The 16,226-nt window shown below is 43.6% G+C and overlaps 2 protein-coding genes across 3 annotated transcripts; both read left to right on the top strand.

Annotated features, from left to right (window-relative positions):
* Positions 1 to 507: 507 nt before the first annotated feature.
* Positions 508 to 5,690, top strand: matn1 (matrilin 1). 2 transcript variants are annotated; one of them, XM_018697552.2, is made up of 10 exons: positions 508 to 821; positions 2,325 to 2,509; positions 2,595 to 2,759; positions 2,853 to 3,075; positions 4,006 to 4,128; positions 4,258 to 4,430; positions 4,522 to 4,753; positions 4,839 to 4,991; positions 5,096 to 5,176; positions 5,301 to 5,690. In XM_018697552.2, the coding sequence occupies exons 1-10, from the start codon at positions 734 to 736 to the stop codon at positions 5,348 to 5,350; spliced, it is 1,473 nt and encodes a 490-aa protein (XP_018553068.1). In that variant the 5' UTR covers positions 508 to 733; the 3' UTR covers positions 5,351 to 5,690. The 2 variants fall into 2 exon arrangements, with proteins under 2 accessions (XP_018553068.1, XP_018553069.1); XM_018697553.2 differs by lacking the exon at positions 4,006 to 4,128 and having other exon boundaries at positions 511 to 821.
* Positions 5,691 to 6,840: 1,150 nt separating this feature from the next.
* sesn2 (sestrin 2) lies at positions 6,841 to 16,103 on the top strand. The gene is given in 12 exon segments (XM_018697544.2): positions 6,841 to 7,719; positions 8,795 to 8,860; positions 9,618 to 9,662; positions 9,664 to 9,807; positions 12,019 to 12,201; positions 12,606 to 12,824; positions 13,008 to 13,146; positions 13,241 to 13,356; positions 13,773 to 13,856; positions 14,852 to 14,958; positions 15,041 to 15,185; positions 15,442 to 16,103. Coding segments are annotated over 12 exon segments (1,677 nt in total). The 5' UTR covers positions 6,841 to 7,377; the 3' UTR covers positions 15,529 to 16,103.
* The last annotated feature ends 123 nt before the right edge of the window (positions 16,104 to 16,226 follow it).

The following is a 16,226-nucleotide window of genomic DNA, read 5'->3' as shown; positions in this document are numbered from 1 at the left end:
AAGTTATCCAGAAATGCATGCTTATGCAGAAATGCACACACATGCCAACGTGCAGAGCGGCGGGAACACTGTAGGCTGTGTACGGTGGCTCTCCTTCACTTCCGCGCCATAAATGTGTGTTTGCTATACGCGGGAACACGGGGAGAAAAGAGGAATTCATGTTGGTGTTTATTTGAGCTTTGGCCAAATCCAACTTGGGGCGGCCGCACTGGCGGGCACTCTGCACCAAACCCCAGCCGCTCCTGTACCCCCAGCCAGTCACACACACACACACACACACACACACACCACACACACACACACACACACATATACTGTACAAACTCAGGCCCTCAAGCGCACACACCACACAAATTTTACTACTTTCACACACACACATACCTGTCCATCCTAGCCATATCAAGGTGTGTTTGTCTTTCCCTGCCCACCATTTTAGGTCCTCCCAGAGCAGGTATTTCCCTTTCTTACCCACAGATGCACACACACACATACACACACACAGGAGCTATAGAGTGTGTGTGGGGGGGGCTGTCTGTGGGCAGAGTGTGTGAAGCACTTGCATTGATAACCTGCAGCCCAGAGTCACTCAGTCTCACTTTGTGGCCGTCCCCCTCGCCTGGAACTCCCTTCGCCCTGCTCTGTCTCCTTTCTGGCTTCTCACTCCAGGACCGTCTGCAGACGTGCTCGCAACCCCCCAGCGCTTTAGTCGTCACCCCTCTTGTCGCTTGTCGCCATGACGCCTACCCCGCCGTTGTTCCTGCTGCTGCTTGGCCTAATGGGAGCTCAAGCCACCGTTGACCTCCGCACGGCTGCTGCCATGGGTAAGAATGATGACCTTTAACCTCCTTAGTTGATCTCAGTCCTGTGTGGTGATGGTGTGATGACTGAATGTTACATCTAATAATAGTTTCCACTCATCCTCAAAAAATGTGGACTGTGAGAGAAATTAACCTCAGTCTGGGTCACTTTTATAATGCCAACCAGAAATCTGATCTCAACAGGTGATTCAGACCGAGGTGAAAGATACTCTCCCAAAAGTCAATTTCTCTGTGTAGTGAAGGACTCAACTGTATTTCATGTCTTTGTTTCAGTCTTTTCCATATATCCAAGGTTGTATGATTTGTTTGCACCAATTGCATTGGAAATTTTTGTTCTGTAGAGTGGAAGACACTGAAAAAGTTGAATTTCTGTTTAGTTTCTGTTTCTGTTTAGTTAATCCTGTGTTAATCCAACATCTGAGGGGACCCTTATTTTGTTAATACAAAAGAATGTAATTCCACAGCTTTGTAGATTTATTCATTTTGGTGTTTTTGGACGTTTATTGATCAGAAGTTCTTGCTTTTGGATGATTAGTCAGTATCACAGACAGTTATTGTTTTGTTGTGTTGCTGGCTGACTTCAACGAGTGTACGTGCACAATTAGGATGACTGTTTCAGGATGGAGTGTAGCAGTTGGTGCTCTGTGCTTACGCATGTGTGTGTGTTTGTGAGAGAGAGAGAGAGAGAGAGAGGGAGAGAGAAAAAGTGTCAGAAGTTGGCAGGAGGAAAAACTGGAGGGAGGGAGAGAGGTGAAGGGTGAGAAGGGAGATCAGTGATGTTTAACAGACACTGGAAGTTTTTTAGCAAGCCGGCAATTAGTCTAACAAGGCCACAAACGCCTGAGCTCACACCGAAAATCCTGCCTGCCCTCTGCTTCATTATTATTAGACACTATCACAAAATCACTTCTCTTTCACACGCTCATAAGTTAGCTCCTGTCGGGTGTTTTCAGTTGAAGTAGTAAAGTTTGTTCAGCAAAAATATACACATCAGTATAATTTCAATGAAAAAATCTTGACTTTTTCTGAGCTATTTCTGAAATTTTAACCACATCTCATGTTCTTTTTCCTCAGTGGATTGAATTTCCTGAGTTGTCAATCAACTAATAATAATTTATTGATATTTTTATGTAAGATACGTCAGAGGCTTTTAAAAAATATAAAAGCTAGTGCCATCTCATCTCATCTTTCTCTCTCCTTCCTGCTTGTTTTTCTGGCCGAGCTTTCCTCCATTTCTCCCTCCACCTTTGCCTCTCTAAACTGTGCATCCTGTTTTTCTCTTACATACATCTCACCGGCCTCCATCACCCACTCCCCTCCCCTTCTCTTCTCACTACCTCCTTTCTCCCCATGCTCCTCCCACCCTCCCCCTTTTCTTCCTCCCTCAATAACTCAGTTTATTGCCATCTTCATATTTGGAATTCTTTTTCATCGACTTATAAATTTTATACAAACACTTAAAATGTGATTACATAATCATCGCATTTCTCCTGTCTCTGTGTGCAGCGGCTGGTTTGTGCAAAACCCGTCCCACAGACCTCGTGTTCATCATTGACAGCAGTCGGAGTGTTCGTCCTTCAGAGTTTGAACAGGTCAAGGTCTTCCTGGCTAAGGTCATCGAGGGGCTGGATGTTGGACCCAACGCCACCCGCGTGGGAGTTGTCAACTACGCCAGCCGCGTCAAGAACGAGGTATGGTTTATTAACATGTTAACATCATTTGTTGAACCACTTTATGTCACACACCCTGGCTGACCTTGCTATTATGCAACTGTAGGTGTCTCTTAAGACTCACCGCACCAAAGCTGGACTGATTAAGGCTGTGACCAAGATCGAGCCCCTGTCCACTGGAACAATGACCGGTCTGGCCATCCAGTTCTCCCTGAATGTGGCCTTCAGTGAGGGCGAGGGCGCTCGTGTCAAATCTCCTGACATCAGCAAGGTCAGACACACATTTTACTTTCAGTCTCACACCACATTTCATAACTCTGCTCAATCGCACCATATCTAACTTTCTCCTCCTCTTCCATCACAGGTCGCCATTATCGTGACAGACGGGCGCCCCCAGGACAACGTGAAAGATGTGGCTCAGCGTGCTCGTGACGCCGGCATCGAGATTTTTGCCATCGGCGTGGGACGTGTGGACATGAGCACTCTGAAGCAGATGGCCAGCGATCCTCTGGACGACCATGTGGACTACGTGGAGAGCTACAGCGTGATCGAGAAACTCACCAAGAAGTTCCAGGAGGCCTTCTGTGGTAAGAAGGGAGGAGAGGGAAGAGGAAGTGAGAGAAGAGGAGGGAAAGATGAGGGGTGCTCTTTTGGTTTATGTTTACAGTGTGATGGAGAGCACAAAAGAGGGATAAGTTTTCAGTTAAAGAAATAGTCAGGGATGGCTGAAAAGAAATTACCCATGCCTTCATCCCCATGGAGAGAGCTGTCTGCTGGCCTCCCTATACTGAGGGTAAGGTGTCAGGACTGTCATCTTTTCATTCCGATTCATTGTTCCCTCCCTTTTGTCCTCAATTCTTCCTCAACAAGACTACAGTATATTCAGTCAGCTGTTCAAACTCATTAAATATCCCCCATTTGCACGAGGGCATTAGGGCAGGAACAACCTTTTGGAACGAAATTTGCTCCTGTTCCTCAGTCAACTCTCACATAACCGAGAGGCGAGACTGATCTCTCTGTAATTACCGATCCATTAGTGCCAATCATTAAACCTCTAATTAGTGATGCCCTTTGGCGCTCCCACTCTGCGGCAGTTTTGACTGCTGCCTGCCACCCGCTTTGCAGCAGCCAGTCTTCCTGCAGACGTTTCGTCCAAGGGCAGAGCTGCATGATCGCAGTGTTGGATTGTTATTGGATGAGCCTGAAGCATCGCATTTAGAAAACTGGCCGACAGATGTTGTTTATTTAAGGCTACTCCAATCTTTTCCACCTGTTTGTTTTAAGGATCCACTGGATTTACGCATCATTATGCATCACCCACGCATGTTAAACACTGTTGAGGTCAACTGCAGGTCACAGTGGATCATTAAAAAAAATCAATGGTAGATTTTCATACTGACATAGTTTCATTCTCTCCTCCTAACTCCAACCACTCACTCCCCCTCCTTTGTGTGTATATGTGCCTCTACATATTTACTGTGTGTATGTGTGTGTTCTGCACGCGCGCACACACACAGTGTCGGACCTGTGTGCCACTGGGGATCACGACTGCGAGCAGGTATGCATCAGCACCCCCGGATCATACAAGTGTGCCTGCAAAGATGGCTTTACCCTCATGGACGATGGTCGCAGCTGCAGCGGTGAGTTGTGTGTATGTGTGTGTATGAAGGTATTTGTCCAAGCATGATCATTGTGTTACCATATTAAAATGCTTCTGTGTGTGTGTGTGTGTGTGTGTCTGTGTCTGTATGTGTGTGTGATATCACCAGCTTGCAGCAACTCTGCGACAGATGTGGTGTTCCTGATCGATGGCTCTAAGAGCGTTCGCCCCGAGAACTTTGAGCTGGTCAAGAAGTGGATCAACCAGATCATTGACAAGCTGGATGTCTCTGAAAACAAGGCCCATGTTGGACTGGTGCAGTACTCCAGCTCAGTCAGACAGGTGTGTGTCTGTCTTTTGCTCACAGTTTCACCTGAATAAGCCACTTCTTTTCCTCTCTTATCAGCATCCTGTTTCTGTCCTCCCCCCACAGGAGTTTCCCTTGGGCCGCTACAACAACAAGAAAGACCTGAAGGATGCTGTGAAGAAGATGGCCTACATGGAGAGGGGAACCATGACAGGTCAGGCCCTCCGCTACCTGCTAGACAACAGCTTCAACCCAGGTCAGGGCGCCCGGCCTGGAGTCACCAAGGTGGGCATCGTCTTCACTGACGGACGTAGCCAAGACTACATCGGAGATGCTGCCAGGAAGGCCAAGGAAAATGGTAAGAGGGGGAGGAAAGATTATGTCTCAGTATATGAGTGTAGCGCAAGTAAACTAATAAAATACCTACTTATGCCATGTTGCAGGCTTTAAGATGTATGCTGTTGGAGTGGGCAATGCAGTGGAGGATGAGCTGAAAGAGATTGCCTCTGAGCCGACTGGAGAGCACTACTTCTACACCGCTGACTTTAAGGCCATGACCCAGATCGCCAAGAAGCTGCAGATTAACATCTGCCAAGGTCAGAAGTTGACATTAAATACAAACATTAGTAAATACTGACATAATTACTATACATACAAGTACAATAACACAAAACTTGAACTTGTGTTTTCTGATCCACAGAGGAGGACCCTTGTGAATGTGACTCCCTTGTAAAGTTCCAAAAGAAAGTAGAAGATGCCCTACAGGCACTAACAAAAAAATATATCCTTTACAACAAGTGAAATGGTCTGAGAATATGATGTTAGGAAGGAGGCTTTTAATGCTGCCGTCATATTTCTTGCCTTTTTGATTGTTTTCATCATTGCTCTCCTTGACAAAATCTTACTAGAGAGTATGTCGAAGAGGATCGCCTTGCTGGAGAACAAAATCGTCTAAGGACTCACTTCCCACTTTTCCCTTACATCTGCACACACACAAACACACACACACACACACAAACAATTTTTACTTCCTGTAAAATACTGAAGAGGAACCCGTGTGTGTGTATATATGAACCCTGACCTCTGCTTGTATCCTGCACTCTCCCAAACCACCTCAGCCTCCTCCTCTCTCGGTCTTACCTCTTCCACCCTTGGGTCTCCTGGGACACAAAGTGCCAGTTGCCATGGGGACCACACCTTTGTGTGTGTGCACGCACGCTCCGAAGGACATCCTCCATAGCCAGCCTGTGTGTTTGTTAATAAAAGTCTTCCCTCATAGGGAAACGGTGACGGTACACTGAAGGGTTTTTTTCTTAGTTGCTGCCACAGTTTTGAATCTTCCCAAATCCCAAAGAGTCTGTGTCTTGTCAAACGGAGCAGCACATCACTTTCACCTGTTTGTCTGTTAATATGTCACTATCATCTTTCCTTCTCTCTCCCTTCATATCTTTAGGCTTCACCTTTCTTCTCTTACCCCCACTCAAAAGTATCTAATATTATATATGGTATATATATATACAGGTAAATTAATATAAGATATATGTCTGATAATAAGGCAACACCATTGATGTTTTTTATTTTCCTAAATAAAGGTGATTCAGGAAGTAAATATTATAAAACTGTGAAACTATTGTATGCCAAATTAACATTATAGACACATGCACACACAGACACAGAGAAATATACACAAATGTTCAAATGTTCATGGCTTCAGTTAATTTAGCATAAAGGAGTTTGTAAAACAAAATATCTCTGTGCTCTGTGGCTCCAAAAGGTGGGCTTTGAGGACCAGGGGGGCTACATGGATGTTCCCAGAAAAATGGCGAGCAGTTTCAGTTCATTGCCAAATTGCAGTCCCTAAAAATTACTTTAGAGTACTAAAATTCTTAAATTGCAATGATCAGGACAAAATCAAAATTGGATCCATAATCTATTGTGGATCCTTGGAGTTCCTTGTCAAGAAAAGGTTTACCCCTTCATTACATTGCAGCCACGGAAGTAATGTAGTGCTGAAATAAACAGTAATCATGTATTTGACACAAAATGAAACTACTGGCCTTTAATTTTAATCTTAAGTGTGATGGGCATTCGCCATCAGTGTTGGTATTTTATACACCACATGATAAACATTATTAAACCAATAATGCAATAAAAGTAAATACTCAGCTATAGTCAAACTTATATATTACTATATCAATTTTCTATCAATTTTAGTATAACCTTTGGTAACAATTATGCCTTTTAATGGATAAGCTCATAACAGTTTACTTAATGGCAAATGCGAGTAAAATCTCCAATAGAAGTGAAACCCACAGACCAATACACTTCTGTAAGCTGAAATGTTAAAAAAGGTAGTTCTATAGCACATAAATATAAAAATGTATTTATAATTTAGCAGAAATAATGCGCCGTGTTGTGCAGCTCATTAGTGGAAAGTTTCAGGGCGCGTCACGATGACGTAGCATAAAGAGGAAAAAAGCTCTCCTGATCAGCTGAAACAAACCAGCGACTGAAACCTGCAAATCCATCTTGGTGCTTCATGCAATCTGAATTTAGACTTAAAATAGACTGTGCTATATTCACGGAGTCAAGTTCAAACACAAACACTGGCTCACGGTGTTTTTATTATCGATCCATCGTCAAATGCGCCGCTGAAACACTTTGCAGCATCTGCTAACAGCGGCCAGGCTAGCTCAGCGAGCTAACCGGCAGACCGGCTCTACGGTCAGGGAGTCCGGTATGAGAAAGGGGAATACCCGACTTCCTTGAAGGTAGTCCGTCTGCGTTAATGATTTGTGGAACAGATGATTGCGCAGTGAACGGAGACTGGGAACAGACACGTCCAGTATTTGGCAGTTTAGAAAACTTACGCTTGCATTAGGGCGAAGTTAACACTTGAGCTAACAGCGGCTAGCAGTAACGTCAGGTAGCCCAGGTGCTTCAACAGCCAGTCTCGAGGAGCTCCGGGGACCAAGAAAGGAGATGGCTAGTGACCCTCCGGCAGGTTTGACCTGCCAGGCTAATGGAGAAAACACACCGGGGCGAGTGTCCGGTTCTGGCCGCTCATGTCGTCACCTGTCCGAGTCAGAATCCGACGTTGTCCCGACTGTGAAAAGCTTAGCGCGACTGTGCAGCAGAGACGAAGAGGAGCGAGCTGCGGCTCTGGAGGAGTTGAGCCAGGGGGTTCTGGTGTGCTTAGGACTGGACCGACCCGGTTCAGCACGACTGACTAAACAAACTCTTCTGCATCTGCTTCGGCTGTCTCTGTCGTGTCCGCTGCAGGAGGTACGGGGGAAGGCGACCGAGCTGCTGCGGACCGCACAGGTAACGAAGGGACACTATTTACAGTTCTCTGTGCTTCATAATATTTACCGACCTGCAGGAACACAGAGGGAGGTGGGCGATGGGGAAGCTATGGGGCGGATTTTCCGACAAGAAGTACTGTATATTAATAATGTAGAAAAGTTTGCCATATCTCTAGGGCTATTACTTTTCCTTTTTATGATGAAATTCCAAGATCAGGTGAATGATTTATTAATAGACGTGATAACCTTGCAGTTGATCAGCCATAGTTATCAGCTGATTACCATTTTCTGTCAGATTGCGGGTCATTTCATCAGACGCTGAACTGTAGAAGGTGATGCAAGACTCAGCTGCGGTGTGCACAAACAAGCAGGCCGGACACGCCCCCTCCCGGCGCCCTGAAAAACACAGCAGACACACCCCCAGAGTCTCCTCTCAGCGCACTGAAGCTTTCTCGAAATGTGAAGTCAGGCTGAGTTTGAACGCGCATTTAGTTTATATACCTTTTCTTGGAAATAACAAGTTGCGGTTTCTCTGGTTATGGTTTTCCGAGGATGTCGGTGAGATTTAGGCATGGCTTGGTCAAAATTGTATGTAATTTTATGGGCTGCAAGTTATGAAACGGGTCTCTCCAGTTACAGTTCAGCTGTCACTAGATAAGTAGGCCTTGTCAAGTTCAAGGGGGTCGAAGCTGTCTCCAGATATCTTTCGTTTATCTTGAAATATTCCACATGGAATATTATAAAGATGTTAAATATTATTGTTAAATGTTGTTAATTCACTAACAGTCTAACCTTGTAGTTCAGATTATTCGCTCAAAACATTTTTATAATGCAGTCATTCATAAATCCAGATTTAAGTCATTTAAAGTAAAGCTTTAAACAGTTTGTTGATTATTTAACTATTTCCAGCTTTTCAGTTTGCTGTTTTTACTAAACTCAAAGACTGTTGATAAGACAAAACAAGCAACACTTAATAGATCTAACGAGTAACTGAGAAGAGAAGTGGCAGATTAATCAGGAGCTGAATTGAATCAATTGAATAATTGTTGTTTCACTGTGTAATTTACTCTCTGTGTCTTTCTTCTTACCACCAGGAACAAGGAGTTGAAGTACCTCGGGCTCTGGCCTCGGGTCCAAGTGCCTTTATTCCTGCAAAACAGGTGTGAATGACTTGTTTAAGTACATTTGTCCATAGACATTACAACCCATTAACTGTCATATTGGATGCCCTGAGTGTAACTTCCATAAAATGTCTTAGTAGTGTTAAATCACAAAAAAAGTAATGTGGGTAGCCAGTATTGTTGTTTTTTTGTTGGGTTTTTTTTTTTTTTTGGTCATTAAATGTTTATTCATAAAAGCTCTTATATCCACATATTAGAGCTAGAGTCTCGTAAGTTGATTTCAGTGTAGTTCACATACATATTTGTGCCAGCTGTTAAGGTTAATATAGAATTGTTGAATTGGTGCTAACAGTGGCCTAGTTCAGTGTTTGTATGCTTATTTCTAAACATTCAATTTTCTTCTGCATTGGCTCAGATTTCTTTTTATCTTTGTAAGGAAAGACTCTGTGTACCACGTATTTATTATATCTATGACTAAAGAGGTGAATAAGCTCTGTGGCTAATTATTCTGCTGCAATACCGCAGTGCCTGTTGCTTCATGTTATCAACAGAAGCAACACCAAGGATGTGTTGCCAAAGCTGATGACTGAAAATGCTGGTTTCATATGTGACTCACTCCAACTGGAGAAAGTGGGAGTGTTGTATCAGCCCAGGACATTTTCTCATACGGATGCCTGCTTCTGGCCATAATAGAAACATTTCTAAGTGAATCATTGCCAGTGTGTCCTCAAGCGTAGTAGAAAATATAACATGCAGTCAGTTGGCAGGGAATCAGCTCTCTCCTCTTCTGCTTTAGATGCTGAAAGAAGGGCCCGATCAAGACATCCTGATCGAAATCCTTTCTTTCACTGGGCCGTGTGGACCATATCACCATGGTGATGGCACTGCACCCTGCCTACCTCAGCTGCTTCCTGAGGACCCAGCATGCTTTGTTGGAGCTGGACGGCCCCTTGCCCCGCCACTGGAGACATTACATTGCTGTTATGGTAAGAAAACCACAATAAATGATTGTTAACCAGTGACACCTTTTCAGAACTTTCAGCTCAGACACCTGAGCCTGATGTACTGCCCTGAAAATAAAGAAGCTTTATCTTAGACACAGTAACCATGATAAAAATGCAAAAATCTTCAGCAAGAAATTTTTTAGTTTTTTTGCAATGAGCTGAATATAAAATTGAGTTGATGTTTTCCAAATGAAAAGAGCACAGTCAGTCACGTGTCTGTTCTCATTGATATTGGTGTTACATCAGCTGGAGCATTGTTTGCCACCTTAGATTAGTTGCATTTGATTTGCGGTGCATAGATTGATCTATACAAGCACAGTGAGCCCTTATAAGACAAGGTGAATACAAATGAATTCCATCAATATTTGTTAACATTGAGGTTGTTCTTGGCTACAAACAGGGCTGTTGTGGTTAGATTTTCCAACATGTCAGTGCTGTGTTAGCAGTGACACTGCAGGTTAAAATTAAAGATGTAAACAAGTAATTTACAAATTTATGAGCCTATTACTCACATAGGCTCATAAATTTGAGTAATTTTTTAAAGGAGTAGTGACCATGTGTGTGCATTGTGTTTATTTGCAACTGCATTTTTTTCTTTTTGTGTCAAATGAGCCTGAAATAATAACAGCTATAAATGCTCTAAAGCCGGTAATTGGTTTGTGAAAGGCTACAGGTACATTCAGTTTATCCTTTTCAAGCATTGGCAAGATATTACAGGACTAATAGCTGAAACATTCAAAATAATGACAGACTCTGCAGCTATTATTCTCTGTTTCTGTGACTGAGTCAAGGGCGCTAAAGTGTTTTTATGATTTGTTTCTTTTCATACACACATTTAATAATTATGGTTTTATGGTGGTGCTGTGATTCCTGCTTCCACTGGTGATTAGACAGAACCACAATGTTGCAGTTATATTAATACTGCTGTAATGGTGTTTCCGCTGCAGCCCACTGCTTTTACAGTCCCAGTCAGTTCAGTTCAAGTGACCAATAAAATGCATTCAGATGAGCTCACTGGCTGAAGCGGCCCTCATAGTGAAGTGATATCGCTACACCTTTGCTTTTCCACATTTTCAACAGAAGCTTTTATTGTGCCACTGCTGGACGCACACACCTGCAGCTAATAAAATGAATGAAGTTAAGTTTGGTTTAGGTGCTGTGCAGGCACCGACAGTAATGACTATTGTCAGCTCTTCTTAACGAACCTTAATCAAACTTGTTGGTAACTTTATTTGCTGCAGCTGTGAAAAGGCCCCTTAACCAACCAGTGAATGTCATTGTTACACACAGGTGTGCATATTGTTAAAACTACAAATGTTACACAGTTGGACAGTTTATGCCCCAAGACATATTACACTAGACTAGACTACAAAACAACCAGATGTTTTTGATGTGGTGTCATGTTGATGTTCTACCTTGGACTTGTGTAACAGGTCATTGACTCATAAGTGTCAGCTGAACCAATGCAGCTCTATGAATACAGAACTCATTACCTGCTGAAGAAGGAACAGATTTGATACATATACCTATATATCAAATGATTTAAAAGGCCTAGAAAATATATTCTTAAATGTCAAGTTTGTCTCTGACTTAATTTACTCTTCACTGACTGATACGTGGAAACACAAATCTGCAAAGATTTCAATCAGTGGTTGTAGGTAAATTTAAGAGCCGTACAGTTGCTAAAGTTGACTTTTAAACAAAAAGACACATTTTTAAAATGAGAAAATGACTAATGTTGCCCATGGAAAACAATGACAGTGATGGAAAAGTCCTGAGATTTTGTAGAAAAGTAGAAAAGATGGAAAAAACTATCTGATCTTAAACTAAAGACAAAGATGACAGATGCAAAATGCACCTGGCAGGCTATTTTCCTCTTGAGATTTATCCTGCTGCTGCATCGTAGCGAGTCACCAGCAGGTCTGCCCAAGACTGTGGTCCAGCCATAAACATTTAATAACTCTCATTGCTTGTACATATATCACATTAGCTGTCCTTTCACTTCAAGAAATGCCAGTCATTAGCGTAATAATGATCTAAGGGTGGAAAAGTTCAGCTGTGTTGCTTTAACCTATAGGTCCTTAATATTTATGAGCACAGTCAGTTCTGCATTACGTAACTTCGTTTTTAAGGAACAGGGTACCGTGTTTGTTTCCTCGCTTGTTAACTTGGGCTCCTCCCGATGCTTCGCAGGCTGCGGCTCGACACCACTGCTCATACCTGGTGCAGCACCACAGCGCGGGCTTCCTGGAGGCCGGAGGAGAGGAGAGCTGGCTGAACGGCCTGGAGTACGCTCCCACTAAACTCCGCAGCCTGCAGACGCTCAACAAACTGCTGGCACACAGACCCTGGCTCATTACACAGCAGCACATCCAGGTCATACACAGTACCCATTCGCCCACTCACTCGCTGTGTCTGACTCACCAGTTCTCTCACTTTTTGCTCATACTCTCATCATATACTGTAATACTAAAATGATTTAATACACTGGATTTGTGGCTTATACTGTATCTGATTTGATGACCTCACTTTACTCACTTCATTTTGGAAACTTACTAGTCATCATCATTTTGTGTCATCAGTGACAGGTGTAGTTTCATATCTGTAAAATGCAGTTCATTGTGGGGTTGCTACCAGAAACGCTGTTCGCTCTGTTGTTAGGACACTATAAAGAGCATCAATTTACACACTCAGAATTTGGATGCTGAATGACAGACACTAAGTTTGCAGCACTAAATTCATTAACTCCCTCCAACATCATCCACCTTTCTGCCCTGCAGGAGCTGGTGTGTCCTGGCGTAGAGCCTCGCTGGTCACTGGCTGAACTCATCCACGCCGTGGTCCTGATGGCACACGCCCACTCGCTCTGCTCGTTTGTGTGGGGCTGCGGCTTAAACCCTGAACCTGACCACATTGGCGGTTACACCTTCCAGCCTCCTTCACCCAGTCACCTTCCTCGTAGCCCCCACAGCCCAGCTCACGAGGACAGCAGGCAAGAGGTGAGTCACGCAGTCGTCTGACGAGTCTAAAATACAGTGCAAGTGAATGAGGTTCATTCCAGCGTTGTTTCACCAGTTACGCCGGTTTGATAACAACAGGACACACAGCTTGATTCACATAGTTTATTTTACTGTTAAAACAACAAAGTTCCTTAAGCCCTCATCTCTCTTTTTCTTCCCCAGTTGGTTGATGGTGCGATGGAGGTGGAGGTGTTGATGAAGAGGATGGTGGAGCTGCAGCAGCAGCAGGAGGAGGAGGAGTGCACGCAGGAGGAGATGGTTACCCGCTTTGAGAGGGAGAGGAGCGAGAGCATACCGACAGGTACAAACGCGCCTGTTGATCGCGCCCGGCGCTCTGTTGTTCACCCAGCTGACATTTGTTTAATCACGTCTTCCTGTTTGTTGTGTTTATTCAGCGGTGGTGCGGGGAGCCCCACCTGACCTGGTGCTGCGCCTAGTGGAGGATCCAGAGTTCAGATATGAGGACTTTGCACCCAGAGGAGAGCAGGCACCACCCACCATGAGAGCACAGGTAGTTTGAGGCGGTTGAAGTTAGTTATTTTTGCAGATAGACTATGACACAAGCTCACAGTCGATTAATTAATTTTTGTGCAGGGTAGTGCTGAAATGATTAGTTGACAGTTGACAGATAATAAATTAACAGTTTTTAAAGTATTTGATAAATGATCAAACATGCAGATTCCAGCTTCTCACATGTGATGAGTTGCTACTTTTTTCTTTTTTATCAGTTGTAAACTGAATATATTTTGGTTTTGTGATCGACATTTCTGACTATTTTAGGTCACTTCAAAGATTATACGACTAACCAACTGATCATAAAATTATACAGACATCAGTTGATAATGAAGATAGGTTGCTGCCTGAGTGTAGTGCCTGCTCATTGTTCTTAGGCCTGTGTTTGTTGATGCTGGTGTCTGATGTGTGCAGGACTATTCATGGGAGGACCATGGCTTCTCCCTGGTCAACAGACTACTGCCAGACATGGGCCAGCTCTTGGATGAGAAATTCCAGGTACCCACAGTTTTAACACAAGTAGATAACTGGGTAGGGCCTCCCTTTGTATTTATACCAGCCTCAGTTCTTGGTGGTTTTCACAAGATACTGGAAACATTATTTTGAGATTCTGCTGTTATATCACATCCCATTACATACATTCAGATCTGTTGATTGGGGACGCCACTGAAGTATGCTGAACTCTGTTATATTCATGAAACCGGTTTGAGACCACATTTGCTTTGGTCACAAACAATACTCAGATAGGACTGTGGAATTAAAAAACAACAACTGATTGGTACTAAGATGCCCAAAGTGTGCCAAGAAAACATTCCCCAGCACCACCTGTTGATTCCTGTTGACACAGGGTAGGTGGGGTCTGCCACCTGGATACACGCTGTTGACACCAAAGCAGAAATCCAGATTCAACAGACCAGGTTGTGTTTTTCTAGCATTTGACTGTCCAGTTTTTCTGAGCCTGTGCCCAGTGCAGCCTCACATTTCTGTTCTTGGCTGACAAGAGTGGAGCCCGACGTGGTCCTCTGCTGTTGTAGCCCATCAGCCTCAAGGTTTGGATGTGTTGTGCATTCTGAGAAGATTTTCTGCTCAACACAGTTGTAAAGAGTGGTTATCTGAGTAACCGCAGCCTCTCTGTCAGCTCCAACCAGTCTGGCCATTCTCCTCTGACCTCTCTCATCGACAAGGTGTTTCCGTCTGCAGAACTGCCGCTCAGTGGATGTTTTAGGTTTTTTTGCACCATTCTGAAAAAACTGCAGAGACTGTTGTGTGCGAACAAAGCCCAGAGATTGGCAGTACACACAGGGGAAAAAAGAACAAAATTTAGTAGATGTGGGGAAAACTCAACTTAAAGTTTTGAAATATCCGTCCTGACAACCAGATGATGAAATTTCTCTTCACCATCTTGGCCCTGGATTGCAGAATCTCAGCTGATTCACTAAAAGAGGCCAGGTGGTTTCAGTGCATTAAAATGTGACTAAATTGTCACATTCCAGGTGGTGAGCAACTTGACATACCACAGGATGGCCATGCATGAAGGTGTGGACACTCACACCCTGAGGAAAGCTCTGTGGAACTACATCCACTGCCTCTACGGGATACGGTCAGTGTAGCACTCTGCGAACCATTTAAAATGTGTTTTTGTCTCTGCTGTGTCACTAACTTTTGTCACTCTACACATGCAGATATGATGATTATGACTATGGCAGCGTGAACGTGCTGTTGGAGCGCTCCCTCAAGGTGTTTGTTAAAACCATGGCCTGTCACCCCGAGCAGACCACGACCCACATTTACCACGCCTTCTGGAGGCACTTCAGACACTCTGAAAAGGTATGAATGAGCTCAAATACGCACCTGACCCAGTGGTCTCCAGTCACAATGAATGAATCATTTGACATTTTAACACGTCGTTTCTCTTTGGTACCCGTTTTAACAAAGAATGAATCATTTGACATTTCTGTGTGTCCTCTTTTCCCTTCCTTTTTAAATGTCATTAGAGAGGGAAACGTTACAGACAGGACTTGAAAGTGTGTCACCTAGTAACCTAGAGGTAATGACATTTCTTTTTCTCTTTTTTTTCCCACAGGTTCATGCAAACCTTATAGTGATGGAAGCCCGGCTACAGGCAGCCCTTCTTTACACCTTGCGAGCCATCACACATTACATGAGATGACAACGTCACTCACGCCTTTTTTTTTCTTTTTTTTTTTTGCTGATGCTGAGCCAGCTGTGACATAGCACACAGCACAATGCATTACACAACATCAACAACAGATGATTTTGCACACACACACCCACACACACTACAAAGAATAAGTTTGTTTATGCATATCTTATGTTTCAGTGTTAATGTTTTGATGCTGCTTTGCGACTGGGATATCTGATATTTAAAATGTTTTACTTGTTTTGCACTGAATCATATCAAGTTGTGTCTCCCACCAGAGCCTCGCACACACACACACACACACACACACACACACACACACACACACACACACCACATGCTACTATCCAGGTGTGCAGGTGGAATTAGGTCTTCATCATCATGTTTTGGGCATTTCCTTTGCAGAATTTTTGTTGTCTATTTGACACACCTGTTCCTGGCCCATATCTGTTAACCACGTTTCAGGAAATCATGACCACTCAGTCCTCTCTTTCTGCAACACACAGAGGCTGAGATAAAACAAGACAAAATAACTTGTATTTTTCTATACAATAAAAAGTTACTTTGTTATCAAAATTAAAGAAGGTGGTTCAAGTTTGTATTTAAGGCATTGATGTTGTACTGAACATTTTGTCCTTGGGATTTAGATGAACACATAATCCTTTAGCACTGCATGTTCCTCAAGTGACACGCACTCACCACAAGAT

Source organism: Lates calcarifer, linkage group LG3, assembly GCF_001640805.2.
Source record: "Lates calcarifer isolate ASB-BC8 linkage group LG3, TLL_Latcal_v3, whole genome shotgun sequence".
NCBI lineage: Eukaryota > Metazoa > Chordata > Actinopteri > Centropomidae > Lates > Lates calcarifer.
This window is presented reverse-complemented; position numbering and strand designations above follow the sequence as displayed.

Excerpts from the sequence above, each read along its gene's own strand:
- matn1 (XM_018697552.2), top strand. The coding sequence starts at position 734 with ATGACGCCTACCCCGCCGTTGTTCCTGCTGCTGCTTGGCCTAATGGGA. Across the intron at positions 2,510-2,594 it reads CCAGCCGCGTCAAGAACGAG|GTGTCTCTTAAGACTCACCG; the intron begins GTATGGTTTATT and ends ATGCAACTGTAG. Across the intron at positions 4,754-4,838 it reads CAGGAAGGCCAAGGAAAATG|GCTTTAAGATGTATGCTGTT; the intron begins GTAAGAGGGGGA and ends GCCATGTTGCAG.